The sequence below is a fragment of the Sinocyclocheilus grahami genome, unplaced genomic scaffold (assembly GCF_001515645.1).
Source record: "Sinocyclocheilus grahami isolate Dianchi unplaced genomic scaffold, SAMN03320097.WGS_v1.1 scaffold646.1, whole genome shotgun sequence".
Taxonomy (NCBI): domain Eukaryota; kingdom Metazoa; phylum Chordata; class Actinopteri; order Cypriniformes; family Cyprinidae; genus Sinocyclocheilus; species Sinocyclocheilus grahami.
In genome coordinates this window covers 145,910-166,747 of record NW_015505825.1, presented here as the reverse complement: position 1 = coordinate 166,747, position 20,838 = coordinate 145,910, and the positions used below count along the sequence as shown (strand labels likewise).

General features: G+C 34.6%; 2 protein-coding genes across 2 annotated transcripts in view; one reads left to right on the top strand and one right to left on the bottom strand.

Moving 5' to 3' along the window:
* nol10 (nucleolar protein 10) overlaps positions 1 to 11,238 on the bottom strand; it is a 31,846-nt gene extending 20,608 nt beyond the window's left edge. Inside the window, exons 1-9 of the mRNA XM_016242116.1 lie at positions 11,211 to 11,238; positions 9,521 to 9,644; positions 8,648 to 8,713; positions 7,613 to 7,673; positions 7,432 to 7,517; positions 5,182 to 5,260; positions 4,924 to 5,073; positions 4,766 to 4,832; positions 2,721 to 2,773 (exon numbers count right to left, since the gene is read on the bottom strand). Coding sequence (XP_016097602.1) covers positions 2,721 to 2,773; positions 4,766 to 4,832; positions 4,924 to 5,073; positions 5,182 to 5,260; positions 7,432 to 7,517; positions 7,613 to 7,673; positions 8,648 to 8,713; positions 9,521 to 9,644; positions 11,211 to 11,217 — 693 coding nt within the window. The 5' untranslated portion in view covers positions 11,218 to 11,238. The remainder of the gene's footprint in view (positions 1 to 2,720; positions 2,774 to 4,765; positions 4,833 to 4,923; positions 5,074 to 5,181; positions 5,261 to 7,431; positions 7,518 to 7,612; positions 7,674 to 8,647; positions 8,714 to 9,520; positions 9,645 to 11,210) is intronic.
* A 3,941-nt stretch (positions 11,239 to 15,179) lies between these two features.
* atp6v1c2 (ATPase H+ transporting V1 subunit C2) overlaps positions 15,180 to 20,838 on the top strand; it is a 22,892-nt gene continuing 17,233 nt past the window's right edge. The window contains exons 1-3 of the mRNA XM_016242136.1: positions 15,180 to 15,308; positions 17,631 to 17,698; positions 19,800 to 19,885. Coding sequence (XP_016097622.1) covers positions 15,180 to 15,308; positions 17,631 to 17,698; positions 19,800 to 19,885 — 283 coding nt within the window. The remainder of the gene's footprint in view (positions 15,309 to 17,630; positions 17,699 to 19,799; positions 19,886 to 20,838) is intronic.

The following is a 20,838-nucleotide window of genomic DNA, read 5'->3' as shown; positions in this document are numbered from 1 at the left end:
GCACAATATGTAAGATTTTTTTATTAAAATATCCAAAAACCACTAGAACAGTGTTATATATTTTGCTGACTTGTGTACTTACATTATCCCAAATGTTTCGAAGAATGTTTAAATCCAGAGAAATAAGCCATTTTAACTAGCGACACAGAGCGTGTCCATAGTGTCATTGTGTCGCCTGCCAATGACGTCATAACCCCTCGATTTGAAACTTTAATATGTTGTGCGTTTTAATAGATCGGTGACGACCGCACAGAGTAGCATTATAACAGAACGTTCAAATGTATCTAGTATGATAAAACAGCGCTGCTTTACCCCACATACGCACGACCGGAAGCTGAGGAAGCGGTCGACTGTGGCATAATAAAAGCTCCGCTGCTTTCGAGCCGTGTGTCGCGCTCGTTCAGCGCCTCGTTTCGCTTTGACGGCTTTCAGCCTCACCCTGCTTCATTCTACTACGTTAATAAATCATTAGCTCATCCATGAACATGATTTCTGCCCGAGTCCTGTCGGATTACTTCGGCTGTGGGGATGAAGACTACAACTCCCATGATTCCACACTCAGACACGGTGTCATCAAACTACGACTTTGTCTATTTGTTTATTTTGAATACACGCCCTCTAGCGGCGAAAATTTCATTTTGTGCCTTTAAGGATGAATTTCATTAAAACTGTTGGTCAGACTTTACAGAGAAATGCACCCGGAAGGCCAAAACCATCACAAGAAACCCTTCACACACTTCTGCCTTCTGGGAAACGATGCAGAACATTGTATGCCCACACAACAAGACTCAAAAACGGATTTGACCACAGAGCAGTTGCTCTATTGAAAACCCCACCTTCCACAGGGACCTAGAGACCTCAACCACTTCCCCACATACTGACTTTTAGTGCAGTCACCTTACTGTGCAATATTTTTGGTTTATCATGGTCAAGATGTCAACTATACTACCCTGTGAAGACCTTGTCTAAGTCCTCTGCACAATCTGACTTTGCTGCAGCTTAGAATTGAACTGCTGGTTTCGTCTGGTCAGAGGAGAACTGCCCCCCCGACAGAGCCTGGTTTCTCCCAAGGTTTTTTCTCCATTCTGTCACTGATGGAGTTTTGGTTCCTCTGGCTTGCTTAGTTGGGGACACTTAATTTCCAGTGATATCGTTGACTTGATTGCACAGAGACTATTTAAACTGAACTGAGCTGGATGATGACATCACTGAATTCAATGATGACCTGCCTTTAACTGAAAAATGAGTGTTTACTATTGTCCTTTTGCATTTTTGACACACTATTTTCCTATTTAATACTGTAAAGTTGCTTTGACACAATCTGTATTGTTAAAAGCGCTTTATAAACTTGACTTGACTACCTCAACACTTGTCACTTCCTGCTTAATTGCACATAATGTCTATATTTATGCACATACACAATGTTTACATTTATGCACGTGTTGTGTGTCCTCTGTGTACTGTATTGAATAGCGTATTGTGTATATTGTATTGTACCATACAGAGTATTATTATGTATAACAGTAGAGTCTTTAGTGTATAATCCCTTATATGTATGTATCAAGAAGGCACCTGGAGGTCGCTCCACCAGAGTTTCATTGTACAGTGACAATAAAGTTTGTTCTTACTTAGAAAGAAGTTACCCAGACGAAGGCTGTGTTTATGCGCCATTAAGACTGTTTGTATTGTGACATTTTCATGTCAATTAAGCACATTGCCAGTTAATGTGAAATAAGATGCATAATAGCAGTATCTGCTGTAACCGACAATAATCTAAGCTGATTAAAAAAAATGAACAACAAAAACCCCTCAAAGCTCTTCACTGCAAACCACCAAATGAATTCTTAATTTATCAGTAAATTAATTATTTGATTACATTTTAAATAATTAAATCAAGCTTTATGAATTCTTCTCAGACACTTGTAAATTAATTGTAATTTTTATTTGATTGTATTTTAAAGGATAATGGAGTAGGTAAAGTTTTATGAATTCATTTAATTAAGACTTTTAAATCCTAAAACACAGAATTCTGGAAATAAGTTGTTTACATTCATTCTTGAGCTCTAACGAACATGTGAAATGCATTTCCTTGCCCATACATTTTATGTTATGAATATTGTGATAAATATCAACATCAAATGATAATTGTTTGGCCATATTGCCCAACCCTAATTTTGTGTTTGAGGGGGAAATGTGATGAAAATAATGTCACAATGTGAAAAAAAACTTAATGGTCCTTAAAACAGGCCTTCATTTTGTAAAGTATTATTTAATGTCGTTTTGAGTTTGTTGTGAAATGTGACCAGGACTTTTCTTCACAAGATTCACTGAGCCTTGTTTGTTTGCTAAGCATGTCACTGCCTTCGTGAAGGACATATCAAATGGTTTGGTAATTGTGTGAGTGTGTGTACTCAACTCGAGCACACACAGGGTATACCCCTCTTATTGCCAAACACACAGAGTTATTTCATGTGCAGGTCTAGAACAGAACGTAGTTTCTCAGAAATGTTTCAGCTGCCCTTAACTACCATTGCCCCGTTAAATATAAACACTATAAAAGCACCGCGAGGGCTTGCTTTTACTTAGAAAGACAGGAAAAGGTGTAGTTGGTAGGCGTATACAGACGTGCCATGACTAATCAAGATATGAGGGACAAAATGTGCTCAAAGCATTGGCTGCTTTTTACAGCATACTTGATAACACGCCATTCTGGTACTTACAGGGATGTAAAAGGTGTTCATTTTGGGATCTTCATTGGCAGTGAAGAGCATACCTGTAAATTGGGTCACAGAACAGCAATTAGAAAACAAACTCACCCCTCATGGGACAAAAAACCCCCATATACAGTGAGTCAGCTGATGGACAATGTCACGCTCTGCCAACGGGTGCATGCAGGCCTAAACATTCGAGCTGTGTAAATATAATGCACTCCTAATAAACAAAGTGCAATGAACAATAATCAGTCTATAACACAGAACTGAAATATTTTATTCTGGTCACTACCATACAAAAGAATGAGGTTGGTAGATTTTGGTCTATAAGCCTCTTTTATGTTCACCAAGGCTGCATTTATTTTATTAAAAAAATCTCAGCATCTATTGCATTATTGTCCTACATTTACAATTTTCATTAATACTGTGTAACTGAATAAAGTGGTCTGCAAAATATTAAAATGAAAGATTTTGCATAGGTGTTACTGTAACATTGTAAGAAGTGTAACTGAATAATAAAATCCAAATAATTGTTTTTTTTACATGCATTTATATATTTTTATAAATAGTTATTAAATTTTTCACATTTAAAATAGCAATACAAATGAATGATGATTAATAATATAATTCGCACAACCATTCAAATGTTTAGCGTTGGCAGGATTTTTCATGAATGATGTTTATTTGATCAAAAATATAGTAAAATTTAAAATAACCGGGTCTATTGCAATATATATTTTGTCAATAATATATGCTAAATCTAAAGCTAAATTTTCAGCATTGTTACTCACGTGATCTTTAAGAAATAATTCTAATATGCTGATTTGCTGCTCAAGAACCATTTCTGATTATTATTATCAATGTTGGCTTTATCAAAGGACTGTTTGATCTAAAAACAACAACAACATAACAAAAGAGCCTGTTATGCTGCTTGATTCTGCAGACTTGTATTTCTTATCATATTCTTTTAATGTATTGTCGTAAATATAAACACAGAATTGTATTGAAAATAGTTTTACCGTTTACTGCCCTTTGTTATTCTTATAATTATTTACCTAGAGCTAATAAATTGGAAGTCTGGCACATTCACAGAATATAGCTTACTTCTGAGTAGCAAAAAGGTGGATATTACCTAATAAAATGACTTTTTTATTATATTAGTCTTTTGTTTTAAGGGGTTTTTAGTGTTTTGTTTAAGACACGCTGCCAAACCAGGACTTGCAATTTTCTATTGTAAGAGACAGTCACATCTTATAAGGTATCTGAATGGACCAAAAAATAAATATTTTGTCAATAATATATGCTAAATCTAAAGCTAAATTTTCAGCATTGTTACTCACGTGATCTTTAAGAAATAATTCTAATATGCTGATTTGCTGCTCAAGAACCATTTCTGATTATTATTATCAATGTTGGCTTTATCAAAGGACTGTTTGATCTAAAAACAACAACAACATAACAAAAGAGCCTGTTATGCTGCTTGATTCTGCAGACTTGTATTTCTTATCATATTCTTTTAATGTATTGTCGTAAATATAAACACAGAATTGTATTGAAAATAGTTTTACCGTTTACTGCCCTTTGTTATTCTTATAATTATTTACCTAGAGCTAATAAATTGGAAGTCTGGCACATTCACAGAATATAGCTTACTTCTGAGTAGCAAAAAGGTGGATATTACCTAATAAAATGACTTTTTTATTATATTAGTCTTTTGTTTTAAGGGGTTTTTAGTGTTTTGTTTAAGACACGCTGCCAAACCAGGACTTGCAATTTTCTATTGTAAGAGACAGTCACATCTTATAAGGTATCTGAATGGACCAAAAAATAAAAATTTACATGCCCTGTGAGCAAGATGAGATCAATAATTTTGGTCTGCTTTCCAGTAAGAGAAGGATTATCCTTTCTAAATATGCTACAAAGTTTATGTTGGCATCTTTCAGTACAAATGCTATGGAATGCCACAAAACTCCAATTTGGATTTCAAGGGGACAGTTAGAAATGAACCAGTAGCTTCTTGTGGTTAAACTTCAGTTCTATTTGCGTGAACTAACCGGAGCCGGGGTAGAGACACACATCATTGATGTTGGCCTGCGGTTCGATGGAGGAAAATACTTTTCCCTGAAATTAAGAGATAAAAAAAAAAAGTTATGCATTTGATGTTTGTCTTTGAAGGTTCATTGCTGGACGTCTGGATCAAAGCCGGTCTTACATTGTCTTTATTCCACATCTTGATGATTTTGGAGTCGGCGGAGAGCACCAGGTCCAGCGGGTTGTGGAAGTGAAGGGATTTGATGGGCAGCCCATAGTAATGATCTTTAACCAGCAGAGGACGTGAAGAACGAAGATCATAGACGAGAACCTGAGGACACGTCACAAATGAGCACTGCTAGCCATTCAGCACTGTAAATCTGAAGAGCTTATTGATTTTAAACGGAGGAATCTCCTCGATGTGAGATATAAAAATGACCTGTCCAGTGCTGGTGCCCACCGCCATGCCCAGAGAGCCATTAAACTTCAGCGCGCTGACAGACGGCAGACCTTCCACCCTTCAGACATGACAAAAGCACATAAGGATGAGGTTATATTACTCATGTTATTTGATTGATTACAGTATTCGACTGGAGTAATCTTACTGACCCTAAACTTTTGATATGCAAACTCTGGGCCTCGAAAAGATCAACATGATCAAAACTTTGCTGAAAAACCTGTTGCACACACAATCTACTACTACTTCGTGCCTTCTGTCGGCTAAATGATAGTTAGACTTTTTTTTTTATCAAATAAAAGGCCTTTTAGTATAATTGCACAAATGTCCATCTTCAACTTCTGCTTCACATGTCTTTCTGCTGTCAAATTTTTATAAAGTAAACGTAAGAATAACTTTGATATTGTTAGTAATATTTCAATATGAACACTTACTGGAGTGAAGCCGCTTCACTTCACTTGATTATCAACAAAATCATGTTCAAATGTGAGTCTCAAATATTATCATCAGACTTTTGATGAATGTGTATTTGTTCATCTCTCAATCTTCATTGTATTGCATTGTATTATATGTTTTGATCATCAAACTATTACTATATTAATGTTTAAATATCATCTGGCTATGACATATTATTGGAGACATAAAGTGACAACTGACATCTATACTGTTATGAGTCACATTACAAGCATCAGAATCGCATCTTACTTTTTGACCATATATCAACATCTGCACCAAATTTCATATTTTTGCTCAGTTTAGGCCTCTGAATAAAACTGATCTATTTTTCTTTAATATATCATACTATATGAGCCAAAAAGTCAGATGCATAAAATATGATACTCAACAAAAAACACATATGCAAACTTTTATATAGATTTTTTAAAATCATTTTAAGTTTCGATCAATTGTTCCATTTCTAAAAATGTGATTTTTTGAGGTTTTACAGGGTTAATCATAATACTAGGGATGTATGATATTGGATTTTTGCCGATATCCGATATGGCGATAATTTTCCAACTCATTTTGGCCGATAGCCGATGCCGATATATAATTATTTTTTATTTTGGTTAGTTTTTAACAAGAACTTATTAGTTAGATTTAAATAAACAATAATAAAGTTATTTTATAGTGACAGTACATTGAAGATTTGAAAATAACTATAACTAAACTATATATTAATCACTGCATTTTTTTTTTCAGAAAGATGCAGTGGAAACCTTAACGTCTTATTTTATGATTTAACATTTGCAAATGGTCTAAAGCAAAAGAGTTGTAACAATTCTGAAAATCTTTTAGAGCTCATAATTTGTTTAAAAAATAACATATTACACATTAATGAATAAATCAGTATATATGAAATTATTTAATTTAAGTGTGATTTTTTTTTGTTCATGTACGCTATAGCTTCTGGCCTTTAAATCAAAACATACTCAAGATTTTATGGCATCAATTACTGCTTTATTTAATCAGAAATACCGTCTAAATATTATTTGTGTATTTTGCGTTCATTTCAATAGAGGTAGGCCAACAGCGCCCCCTACGGGATTGAAACTCCTTACAGAGCGGGCTTTAGGACCCGGGGGAGGCTGCCGCTGCACGTGCCATTACTGTTAACTATCCCACACCGAGTGTATATGCATTCTCAGTTTAAATGCAGTGATCCAAACAGTGAATCCAATCACCACTCAGGCAAAACTTTGCATCAAGAATGAGTCATAATGCTGACTTGATCTAATCGCTAGCACACCCTGAGCACATGTGAGTTAATATATTCCTCATATCGGCAAGACATATCGGCATCATTTTTCATATCGGCCGATGCCGATATTTACATTTAAAGCCATTATCGGGCCGATTCCGATATTGGTCCGATGATATCGTGCATCCCTACATAATACAATGATTATGACACAGATATTATAAGACTGGATAATTGACTATACATTTACTTATACTGCAAGGTCTTCTGAAGCCATATGATAGCTTTTTGGGACCAAATGTCTGAAACCTAAATTATTCACAGAAAATCTTTTTTAACAGCTGTGGTCACCATTCATGTTCATCGCACAAGGAAAGAGCTGCATTTCTTATGTGTTAAAGGAATAAGTAAGTCATATGAGTATAAAAAACATAAAACGGTGAGTAAAAAATTGACAGAATATTCATGCTTGGGTGAACGGTGAAATATTTCTTTAAGCTGTATATGAGAATATCAGATGGATGTAAACTTACTCAGTTCCGTCAGTGATGCTGCTGAGAGCACAGTCCAAAACAGCCACTCGACTCCGGACACGAGGGTCCCAGCAGTCCACTCTGATCTAAGCTGATTAACACACACATTAACACACACACACACATTAACACACAGCACAATAACTCTAACACAAACACCAGTCCTGAGATAAACTCCTACCTCTAAAGTTCCCGCAGCAAATAACTGATGAACAGGATTGATGTCACACACGTTGATTTCTCTGTGAAGACATGAGATCTTTACAATTCATACACAACTGTGATTAGGGTTGGAAAGGGGTGGAAAATTTCCCGCAAATTTCCGGAAACTTTCCAAAAATCCCTGGAAGATTCCAAAAAAAAAGTTTCCAAAATTTCTGGAATGTTTCCCAAATTTACTGGAAATTTTCCACCTTTTTGTAACCCTAACTGTGATCAATGTTTGGGTGTTTATTATGACGTGTCCAACAGGATCATGTAATGAAACATGCTATTTTGAATCTCAAACTATTATATAAATATTTACTATTATAACAGCATTTTATATTCCTTTCTTATGTATCTAGTTATATAATTGTGTTAATACGCACAAAATTGAGACTACATCGGCATTTTATTAAAATTTGTACACTATTATAGTTTGTTAATTTTGATTTTATATTTTCACTTTGATTTTAGTTGATGTTTTAGTAATTTTGCTGTATGCCATTTTTATTAGCTTTTTAAAAAATATTTTTTATCTATTAGTCTTAGTTTAAGTTTCAGTTGTTTTAATAGTTAAACTAAACGAAAATAAGAAATGTTCCCTTGAAAATAAATGTTATTTCAATTAAGATAAATTTGATTTTTAACAACAAAACGTTTTCATGATTTCAGCTTCAGTGAACTATTAGAACCCTGGACTACATGTAATATTTTTCATTTTAAAAATGTATGCTCCACACAGCTACATTATGCTAAAAAAAAAATATATATATACAATTTTCTTTAAAGTTTTGATGTTTCTATTTGATACACTAGAAATGTGTCTTTTTCATTGCAAGCTATCTAAAGGAAAATCAACGATAGTGTGCTGCAAAAAATACTGCATCACTGTATACACAAACCACGTCAACCGGCAGGTATATAGCCACCATAGATGTGAGAAAGAATACTTTCTATCGCACAAGCACAGCCACAGCGGTGAAACAGCACCCTGTGCTGGTGAGATACTTACGCTGCATCTGTCTGTAAGGAGTTGAGGAATCTGCCTTGTTCAAGATTCAGTCTGAAGACCTCTGAGCTACAGCGGAAACACAACACATGCACTTCATTGAGAAAACAGAACAGCTCATACAAAGTTAGCAGGGTTTGCACAGCGTCCCGTGTTTGTATGTAATTAGGACCAACTGTGATGGTTCTAAAGACCTATTGATACCAAAAAGAGCAATGAAAAATCAAAAAGAATCACAGATGAAAGGTCTATTCACGAAAAAGCACTCTGGGCATTCACTTGCGTTGATGTTAGATGGACAGAACAAATCAGCCCAACTCACCATGCAACAAAAATTCCAGTCATCTGATAATAAATATTTCACTCGCTTCAATGCATTAATTTACCAATAACATCATAAGCTTATTACACAGCTACGTAAATAAATGGATATAAAAAAAAAAAACTGTTCAAATGTTCTCTTTTGCTCACCAAGGGTGCATTTATTTGATTAAAAATACAGTAAAAACAGTAATATTGTGAAATATTATTACGATTCAAAATAACTGTTTTCTATGTGAATATATTTGAAAATGCAATTTATTTCTGGGATCAAAGCTGAATTTTCAGCATCATTACTCCAGTCTCGCATGATCCTTTAGAAAGCATTCAAATATGCTGATTTGCTTCTTAATTAAAAATGTCTGATTATCAATATTGAAAAACAACATTTTTATGGAAACGTTTTATGGATACATTTTAAGCATTCTGTGATGAACTGAAAGATCAAAAGAACAGCATGACAAAAGTAGATGAAATGATAAAAATAGGCAGTAAATATTTGCTCTTGGTGTGAATAGACTTGGATAACACGTGATTTTCAGCGTGGCGTCGTACCTGGCTCCCACAAAGTAGAGATCAGAGGAAGGGTAGTGGTAGGAAAAATCTCGGCCAAACTTCGGGATGCGGGTCTTGTAGTAATGGCCGTGCTGAGAGTGGAATTCCACATAGCGGTCTATATTTTTTCAGGATTCTTTGATGAATAAAAAGTTAAAAACAGCATTCATTCAAAATATAAATATTTTCTAACAATACAAATCTTTGCTATCACTTCTTAACAATTTAACACATCCTTGCTGAATAAAAGTTTGAATTTCTTTCAAAAAAAGAATAAAAAAATTGTATTCCCAAACTTTTCGGTAGTGTATATTGTTAGAATAGATTTATATTTTAAAATAAATGCTCTTCTTTTTAACTTTTTCTTCACAGGGACGCTACGACGGATTTCCGTCAGTTCATAAAGATTTCAGTCACTTGCTTCATTCCTGAATGATTCAGACGTTCGAACGAATCAATTGAATGAATGATTCAGTGATAAAATCAGTGACTTGCTGCCACCTGCTGGCGGATTTAGTTTCATTTTTAGCGTATAATTTCAGTTATTTAAATCATATTTCTGTATTCAACATTTTATATTTAAAACATTAATCTCCACATGAATTTATTAATTGAATTGCACTCATGTCACCCCAGAGCCTCATTAAACGTCTGAAAATGTACCGACAAGCCAATTTTGTTTTCTTCTGTGCCACCTCTGTAGTACAAATTCATTTATTAATACTAATTTCATATGTTTGGTAACTTATTTGTCTATAATATTAACGTCTGCCGTCTCACTAATGAGGACATAAATACATGAACAACATCTCCAGAACTGCTCTGAGAGTCACTTCATGAGCATTTGACCGTTTCATTTCAGTAAAACTATCCTCATATCATATACACACAGAAATGTAAAGGTGTTAAAGGTTTAACTTGAAGGCATTGTGGCAGAATTATATTACTGTTTTTGAGTAGAATGCACGTAATAGGCTACTACTACTACTAAAATTATTAAAACCTCATTTAAGGAATAATCATACAATATTTCTTTAATGTTTTAATTGTAATATTAAATCCCCTTTATAAAAAAAAAGTTAAATTTTTCATTAATTAAAAGACAAATTCAAGTTTTGTGCATTAAAAAATGTGAATACACAAGGTAAATATTTTTGTAAATACAAAATCATAACGCTATTGTATGAATAAATGAAACTTGTTTTTATGCTTTCAAAAAATTAGACATGCTAAAACACAGAATTTGGTAACAATAAAACAAGGTTGGAAAAAACAAAACATTTAATAGGGCCCTAAACATGTCATTTTTGTTAAACTTTTAATAAATTGATGTTAACTTGTTTAAGTTAAGCTTACACTTAAGCTTTAAAGCGTTTTATCCAGGTCGCCAGTAGCAAACAATGGAGTGCGCTTTGCTGGACAAACTACGTAATTACACCATTTCAAGCATTTTATCTGCGTTATATGCTCTGTAAAAAACATTTTCATATCGGCGGCATACTTGCCGATACCGATATATCGGCGACAGGCTCATATCGGCTAAACGATATATCGGTCGGGCTCTAGTGTTAATTACCACATTAGGAGGTACCACTGCATTAAGTCCCCAAAAATCCTCTTAAATCTTACATTTGTTAAAATAACACAAGCGTACAACAAAAACAAGCAGACAAACAGAAAAAGACACAAAGCAGCATGTAAAGGCCTTACCTTAGAGTAGTCCTCAGATAGGATGTCAAACGTCACCACTGTGAGAGGAATAAAACCGATGTGGTGAGTGACAAAGCGTCCTTAATTACAACATCAAGCCGCCGCTTTACCCATCATCTGCTGTGTTATTTGCAATCAACGGCACATTAATAAGAGCTCAGGTTGATTGCGTGTGGACACTGATTAAATATTAAGCAGTGCACTGGGCTTTTATTACAGAGACTATCACAACAGCACCCAAACCAAACCCTAGACTTCATTCCACAAGAACTAGCATTTATAAAATAGATGGTACCATGGATGCTGATATCATATTAGCATGCATTATACAGTAATTATAACACTCACCATCAGACTCCAGGCACCGCTCAAATTTCAGAGACAGCTGGTAAGTGTCATAGCATCGGACTCTAGGTTTGTATGTGCCTGGAAGCATTCAAAAACATTTTCAGATGATTTCAAATTAATGTTCAGCATCATCGATCGGTTCCCAAAGTCTAAAACTGTATATTCATTTTTCAAAAAATTAGACATGCTAAAACACAGAATTTGGTAACAATAAAACAAGGTTGGAAAAAACAAAACATTTAATAGGGCCCTAAACATGTCATTTTTGTTAAACTTTTAATAAATTGATGTTAACTTGTTTAAGTTAAGCTTACACTTAAGCTTTAAAGCGTTTTATCCAGGTCGCCAGTAGCAAACAATGGAGTGCGCTTTGCTGGACAAACTACGTAATTACACCATTTCAAGCATTTTATCTGCGTTATATGCTCTGTAAAAAACATTTTCATATCGGCGGCATACTTGCCGATACCGATATATCGGCGACAGGCTAATATCGGCTAAACGATATATCGGTCGGCCTCTAGTGTTAATTACCACATTAGGAGGTACCACTGCATTAAGTCCCCGAAAATCCTCTTAAATCTTACATTTATATATATATATATATATATATATACACTGACCTGCAGCTAAAATGAACTGGCCATCGCGCGACACTCGGATGGAGGTGCAGACTGTGGGCATCTCAAAATCCTGAATCAGCTCAATCCTCTTCTGGATATCTGTTCAAGACATGATTGAAGAAATAACCAGATGTCTTTTTTAAGAGAGAGCGCGGAAAGCCGTGCCAACGTTTACCATGAAAAAACAGAGCGAGGTATAACGAACACATATCTCAAAATATAATTCAGTATCATTTGACGTAACGTCAGTAAGAAAATAAAATGTCTACGATACAAGGCCATAGAAAGAAATATGACTTGTAATAAGTCACAGGTTAAACTCAATCACTGGAGAACACAACAGTTTCACATTACTAATAAAACTTAGTAAAGTGATTTACTAATGCACAAAATTCATATTACATTTAATATTACAAGAACAAAAAAATTAAAGGGTGTTACAAATGTTAATAACACTCAACCCTGTTTTTATATTAAACAAGTTGAGCGCTCACCAACATCACTGTTCTGCAAGACTCTCTTCTTTCGATCCGACAGCCACTGAAATAAACACATGTGGTGTCAGATACAAGCACAGCAATGTCATAATTAGGACTACAACTACTAATTATAATAGATATAATAAAAAATATATTATACATAAACTAGTTGTTGTATCATCATCTTAAGAGGAGTCATAAAACTAGCTGAAAATGACAGGTAAAGTGTTTTTGTTTCTGAATCATGGGTGAAGGCTAAAAGTTTAGATCACAAGCTTTACTGTCATTCCCTGTATTTCAGTTAGCTTGCTAACTAACCTTACCCAAACACAAACACAAACACAAGAAGAGTTTTACCTCCGGGAGAGATTTCCCGTGACTCAGATTATAGATCTTCACGTTATTCACACTGGACACCTGCATCTCTAAAGCGTTCAGACACTTGTATCATCATCTTAAGAGGAGTCATAAAACTAGCTGAAAATGACAGGTAAAGTGTTTTTGTTTCTGAATCATGGGTGAAGGCTAAAAGTTTAGATCACAAGCTTTACTGTCATTCCCTGTATTTCAGTTAGCTTGCTAACTAACCTTACCCAAACACAAACACAAACACAAGAAGAGTTTTACCTCCGGAAGAGATTTCCCGTGACTCAGATTATAGATCTTCACGTTATTCACACTGGACACCTGCATCTCTAAAGCGTTCAGACAGAGCTTTCAATCATAACACACACAATCATGTACAAGGTGAAGAAGAGATTATGAACATCAGCACAGGGCCCCACGTGGATACACAACAGGAAGTGAGGAGGCGGCGGCAGAGGAAGTCCGTGTGGAAACACATTCCGCGACGATAGTTCCTAACACTGAGATCAATATTTTTAAGTTTTTTTTTTTGCATTATTTTATTGTTAACATTAACATTTATTAACATAAATGCAGTCGCGTCTAATTATTAGGTATTATACTTTAAATGTAAGTATTCTACTTATAAATTAACCTGTGATAGTAAAGCCCCATTTTAGTGCAAAGGAATCCCATTTGTATTGTTTTAGGATATATATATATATATATATTCTTAATTTCAAGACCAATTTAACAAAGCTTATTTTTCTGAAGTATTTAGATTTTAGAAATAATATAGAGATAATGTTTACATTACATTTTTTATTTATTATTTGAATTCGAGACCCATCACTTCAAAAACGGACACAGCAAAAAAAAATAAAATTTTTTGTTAACTCTATTTTGAAATAAAATGTGAATTTTTCAGACTTTTCTGTCTGATCTCTACCGTCCTATCCAATAAAGGCATAAAAATCTACAAACATTCACAAATGACCAGAAAAGTCAAAGAACAGTTATTTTTTTATTTTATTTTTTGGTCTGAAGTCGAATCTAAAAATTTGGCTTGGATAAAATTTGTGAGGAGAGGTAGAAAGATCATCTTGAAACAATTTGTTGAAACACACACACACACACACACACACACACACACACTCTCTCTCTCTCTCTCTCTCTCTCTCTCCCTCACACACACACACACACACACTCTCTCTCTCTCTCTCTCTCTCTCTCTCTATATATATATATAAAGGAGAATAATTAAAAAGAAACAAAAATAATTTTTGACAAAATCTAAGGTGGCGCATGCATTGAACACGGAAACAATGAACATCCAAACTAAGCATAACATGGTGCTTAAAAGAACATGGCGGGAAACAATTTCAGCATCACAGAATGCAATGTGAGAAGAGCGTGTCTCTCATTATGATAATGTTTGCACACAACACCTGTTCTCTCACAATGCTTTACCAGCATCACTTTACATAACAGTCCACTGTCTGCCTTACCGCACAAACCTCATGAAGTACGTATACTTCATTCACTTACCTGTATCCTATGAATTCATTTATAATTCAGTTTTATAATACTACATGTTACCTTCATCTATTCACGGTTGTGTGTAAGCTGCCTATGCAAAATACACAGTAAACATGACTAACCACAGGTAAGTGAGAATCTATGTCAGTTGCTTTTTATTTGTTCTAAATGTATTGATGAACTTATACATAAATGTACATTAATTAAATATAAACAATGAAACACATAAATCAATTTATCCTGAGTAGATTGCTGAATGCGCTGTATTTTCAGTTTAAGCGACATGATTTCTCGATATGCAACATTCTGTAACAGATGACATTAAATACTTGAATTGAATTGAATCATGCACACAAATGGGTTTTGTAAAAACTGAAGATGGATCTCCCAGACTATTTCTTTAGCTGATCTTGATGAGGTATTACCTCATTTACTCTCATCATGAAACTTTAGTGTCTTTAGAACATGAGAATTGTGCTCGTCTGTCTGAGAAACCTAATCTTCTCAGACACTGTAGTCAGCAGACCAGGGATACAGTCAGCAACTGGTCAGTGTACGTTCATAATTGGACTCATTCTAAGTCACAGACTGCTGTCACAGGTGAGAAGAACCAGCATGACGGAGTTCTGGCTGATTTCGGTTCCTCTGGATAAAATCAGCTGTCAGTCTTTAGAGAAACTCAAACGGGTCTCAGCCAAAACCGGTCTGGCCACGAGCTCCAGAATCCACATCCCAGAGCTGAAGGTAAGGAAACACTCTTCTTCTAAGACTTCTGGGCTCTCTGGAGGATCTCCGGTGCTTCACTGTAGGCCAGTTTGAGGCTTAGAGTTGAAAATTGTTGCTTAAGGTCAATAATCAGTGGACAGTAAACAATAATAAAAGTTTTTTTTCTTAGACACTTTCCATGAATAGAGTACAAGATCGAGTTTGAAGTTCTTAGAGTTTGAAGCGTTTTTATTTCTTTATATCGTTTATTACATCATTACAAATACTTTGAAAACAGTGTTAAATTGTTGAACTTAGTAAAAGCAGTCAATGCCATGATTTGTTAAAGGGGTCCTATTATGCTTTTTCGCTTTTTCAACTTTAGTTAGTCTGTAAAACCAATCACAACACACACTGGCATAAAACAAATGTAAAAAATAAAATGAGATTATACTTCTGCTGCCTTCAAGTGCACCTGGGAAATTAAATTTGTATGATATGTCACACATTGAAGCCCGAAACATAATATAGAAGTAGCCTAAACAAAGCAAAATAATTATATTGTGAACAATAATCACCAATAATAAGAATTAAAAATGAGGAAAATTTATATCACTTATTCATGCATGGTATCATGGTAACTCTCTTTATTATAAGTAATAGTTGAGTGATTAACTCATTATCTCTCTATATAGATTCTAGGTATATCATATTATGTTATCTATGTTATAAATCAGTATTTTCACCATATTTCAATGTGATGCGCTCCTTCAAATATCACAACTTGGCAACTCATTTAGAAATACGTTTTTCATTCATAAATACGACTTCGTTCTGTCATTCATGTGCTCAAAATGCGTAATTACAATATTTAGACTTGCACTTCCAGAGCGAATTATAAGGTCCAAATAATGTCTGTCATGGAAATACCAATGTAAATGAGTTATGTTGAAATTATGAAATTTCGATGATTTTAATTCTTGGATACATGTAAGAAGGTCAATGGCAAAATGCCCATCTTAAAGGGATATTCTACAGAAAACTGAATGTCATTTACTCATCCTTAAGTTGTTCCAAACCTGTTCTTTCTTCTGTTGAACACAAATGAAGATATTTTGAAAAATGTTGGTAACCAAACAGTTGACGGTAGCCATAGTATAGAAAAACATATTATTGAAGTCAATGGCTACCGTCATTGGTTTCCAAGCAGGTGGAGGGCTACTTTACATACTATTAATTTCAAGTGGACTGCCCCCTAAAGCCATGGGGTGCCACCTAAGCAAATATGGCCTCATGGCACAGACCCTGCAGTATTTGTCTTAAGAAAGCAGTTTTTCTACATGTAGATGCATTGGGTCCAGATTCTGCTGAATCAAATTGTTATTTCATCAAAAAAGTCAAAAGATCTGTCATCATCTACTCAACTTCATGTCAATTCAAACCTGTATGATGGCTTTTTTCTTCTGTTGAACTCATTGGAGGATGTTGGTAACCAAACAGTTTTGGTGACCATTGGCTTACAAGATAATTCTCAAAATATCTTCTTTCATGTTCGACAGAAGAAATTAATCATACAGGTTTGGAACGACATGAAGGTGAGTAAATAATAACAGAATGTTCATTGTTCATTTTTTGGTGAACTCTTGATGTAATGAGAAAATGGGCACAAAACGGAATATAATATTGATTATTTCCAAGCAGGTCTCCAAAAAAACTACACTGCACAACAGTGTCTGCCATTGTTTGGATTAAAAAGGCAGTCTTTCCTTAAACCCATGCCACTAGTTTTGCCAGAATTTTACATTTGGGCCACTCAAACAATGAGAGCCACAGTGTTACACTCTTTAGAAAGTGAGAAAGGAGTTTATCTAAAAAAAAAAATACACTTTTCACCTTTAACTTTAATAACAGAAGTTTAAGTTTGTATAGAATGATAATGGATCTCATGAGATGTGACTGGTTTTGAATTGCCCTGTCTTGGCAACATGACTCTACTTAGTGACCAATTTGTTCCATATGAATTAATGGCTTCAAAAAGAGCTTGACTGTGTGTCTGTCTGTGCATCGAAACAGGTTGTCAAAGGATTGTCAGATGTCTCCATCAGGAGCAACTTCTCAAAAAGTGGTTTCAGAAATTCCTGCTATGATTTAGATGTTTTGATGGTAAAACTTTATATTGGCTAAATGTTTGATCTCTCAAAGGTTGAAGTCTTATATATTTTTGGGAGGCATGTAGTATAATGGGCCCTCAGGATTCTAAACTAAAACCTCAGCATGGGAGAGGTGGGTTTTGTTATGTTTGATTCATGTATAATACCACTGCTGTAGCTTATGTAATGGTTTGTTGTGATGTTTCTGAAGGTAGGAACGCTGGATGTGCTGCTGGGGGTCTCTGATGACTTGTCCAGACTGGACTCCTATACAGAGGGGTAAGCACTATTGCTTGTATTTATATATTTAGATATTTATATATTCATCACGTCTTCATTACTGAACTGCTTTCTATATTATAATACATTCCACTAATAATAGGCCCACCTTTGTCCTTTATGTTTCTAGTTTCTACAACTATAGCAACCAGGGTTGCTTAAAGTTGTTTTTAGGGTATGATTCTAATAATGGAATATTTTTAGTGGATGTGTTTGCAATCACCTAATGCCATTTAACCCTGTAAAGTGCATATAAAAAAGTGTATATAAAATAATAGTCAGAAAAGCTATATATGTAGGCATGTAAAAAAAATGCATCATTGACACATTATGGCTCATATATAGAGTATGACATAGTGCGAATATGGAGGGAAAAAAACATCTCAATTTATTCATGGCCCAAAGCAAGCAAACATACAAAATTTTGCTGATGCTGATATTTATATGACCAATAAGTAAGATTGAACACTGATTGCTTGTAATTTAAATCAATGAGATCTTTATAACAGTATAGCAGGTACTTGCATACAATTATATAAATATCAGTCGTCACTCTATATCTCCAATAATATGCCTTAGTAAGATGATATTTAGATGCTTAGTTTTATGATACAAACGTATAATGCAATTCAATACAATGATGATTGAGATATGAACAAATAAATGTTCTTGAAAAGCCTGATGATCATATTTGAGACTCACAAAAAAAAGATCAAATAAATCAGTTGCCAAACGTTTCAGTCCAGTATAAAAGATATGACAATATCAAAGTTATTCTTACATTTACTTGATAAAATCAGTCAAGATTTGACAGCAAAAAGACACGTGAAGCACGAGCTGAGCTTTTAGACAATAAAATATCTTTAATTGCTAAAAATATCTAAACTATCAATCAGACGACAGAAGGCATGTATTAGATTGTGTACAACAGATTTTTCAACATTTTCAGTTTTGATCATGTTGATCATTTAGAGGCCTTATAAATTTTCCTATCAAATATGATACAGTAGACTTTGTAGGATTAAGAATCTATTAGACCTTCTTCTGTTGGTGTGTGGGGTTTATGTGTCCTTTGTCACATTAATATATTCCCGTATTACCAGTAAGGACTAGATCAGACTGATGTGTTCTATAGCGCGTTTACCTCTATGTGTTTGTGGGAAATTTCTCGAGCTGTTGTAATACAATTATCAGTGAGTCACTCAATCCAGTCGAGTCCAGTTTCAGGTGCCAGCTGACATGAATCTTCCTGTCTCAGCTGCAATGTTTATGTGTTGTGGAAACTGCCCTCTCTTTTACTCCTTTCTCTCTTTCAGTCTACGGTATCCATTCATATGACTTCCAGACAAGGTTACACTGGGTTCAGGTGCTGGGGTGACCTTTGGGGTCATAGCTCTATGTGTGAATACTAGCGTGGCTTTAATGGTTAATTATCATTATCCTGGCTGAGAGATATTTTGCAGCTCCAAGATTACTGAATATTCAACGCTAACGGTTTCAAACGGTATTGTTACATGACCACATTATCTTGTTAAGTTTAGAAAGTGGAGTCTATTTATTGTATTTATCTTATATATTTAATAGGTTCAGTAATTTCACTTTAATGGCAATGAATAGGTTCTTTTCATGCATTAATTAAAGTGAAATAACTGAACATAAACATAGGAGCCTGAGAAAAATGCTCGTTTTAGAAGAAAAACTCGAATATTGAAGTTAAAATGATAATCAAGTGCTTTACATGTGCTTTAGTATGTTACTCAACACATCAAAATAAGTGAACTTTTTCAAACGCACAACTTTAACGTAAACTTGACATTGTCACACTTATAAAAAGTGTACTGAAGTATGTTATGAAACAAGTGCACCCTCCTTAAGTACACTTAAGAAGCCTTTTATTTCATTATTATATATCTTCAAGTTCTGTTTTTAAATATACTTTGAAGATCTGAAGTGCATTACTTATTTATAAATTAAAGATATACATAAATGCTATAACAAGTGTTAGTTCATTCATAATAAATTGTACATTAACTACTGTTCAAGTATAGACCCTTAATCAACATATCACTCTTCTGCATTCTCTTGTACCACTGTAACACAGTGTGATGCGTCAGACCTCTCAGTGTTTGGGTGAGGTGATGGAAGAGTTCAGTGGAAAACTCCTGGAGAGCATGCTGGCCAACGGAGGTGAGTGAATGTGGGGAGCACTCCTCTGTAACGGCTAAACCTGTTCCATAAGAAAGCAGAGAAGAGCTCATTAGCAGAAGGCCACCTCCTCTGAGCCAGGCCATGTTCACCACAGATCAAGTTACATAAGATATAAACATGGCTTAATGGAAGTGTTACATACCATGCAAATGCATGCAAATGATCATTGCCTTGCAAGATTGTTTCATTTCTTTGATTGTTAATCAAAAGTCTCCGTAATGCTTTGTTAATATTATCAGCACAGCACAGGACTCATCAGAAAGATCACCAGTCACCGTTAAAATCGTACTTCCAGACTATAAAAAGTATGCTAACATTTGCAAGCTAACTTTCTGAGCTAGTACTAACCTTATTGGTGTAAAGTTATAAGCATATCTTTCAACCTTTAATGAAGTGCAGTGTGCAATGGCGGCGCACGCTGACGGCAGGGCAGGAGCTGTAGGTGTAAATGCTGCCAATTTTAAACTAAAAACTGATCATTTTGATTTCAAAACTAGAGTTAATCAAAGCCAAAATACTGCTGATAGGACATAGAAAATTATTGTTATTGGCTATACTGCTATCCTTCGGTATTGAATTACAGGTTCATGGAAGTTTAATTCAAGATAAGCATCAAATTGTTAGTGTATTTAATACTTTTTTTATAGAATCAGTTCAAGATTTAACACAGGGATTTGGTGAGAAGTAAAGATATTATATTACCAAATCATGATCTTACTGTTTTTAATATTTCTGAAGTATCTGAGTCCTATGTAACAAAAATTTTAAGTCAGTTTAAGAGTTCTAGAGCTGTGACTCTGTATTTGTTAAAAAGTATGCAAATGTTCTTAGTTCATCTATAACTCATTTGGTTAATTTGTCAATAAAGCAATGTCATTTTCCAAGTGTCTGGAAGTCAGCAGTAATAGCACCTATATTTAAGACTGGTGATC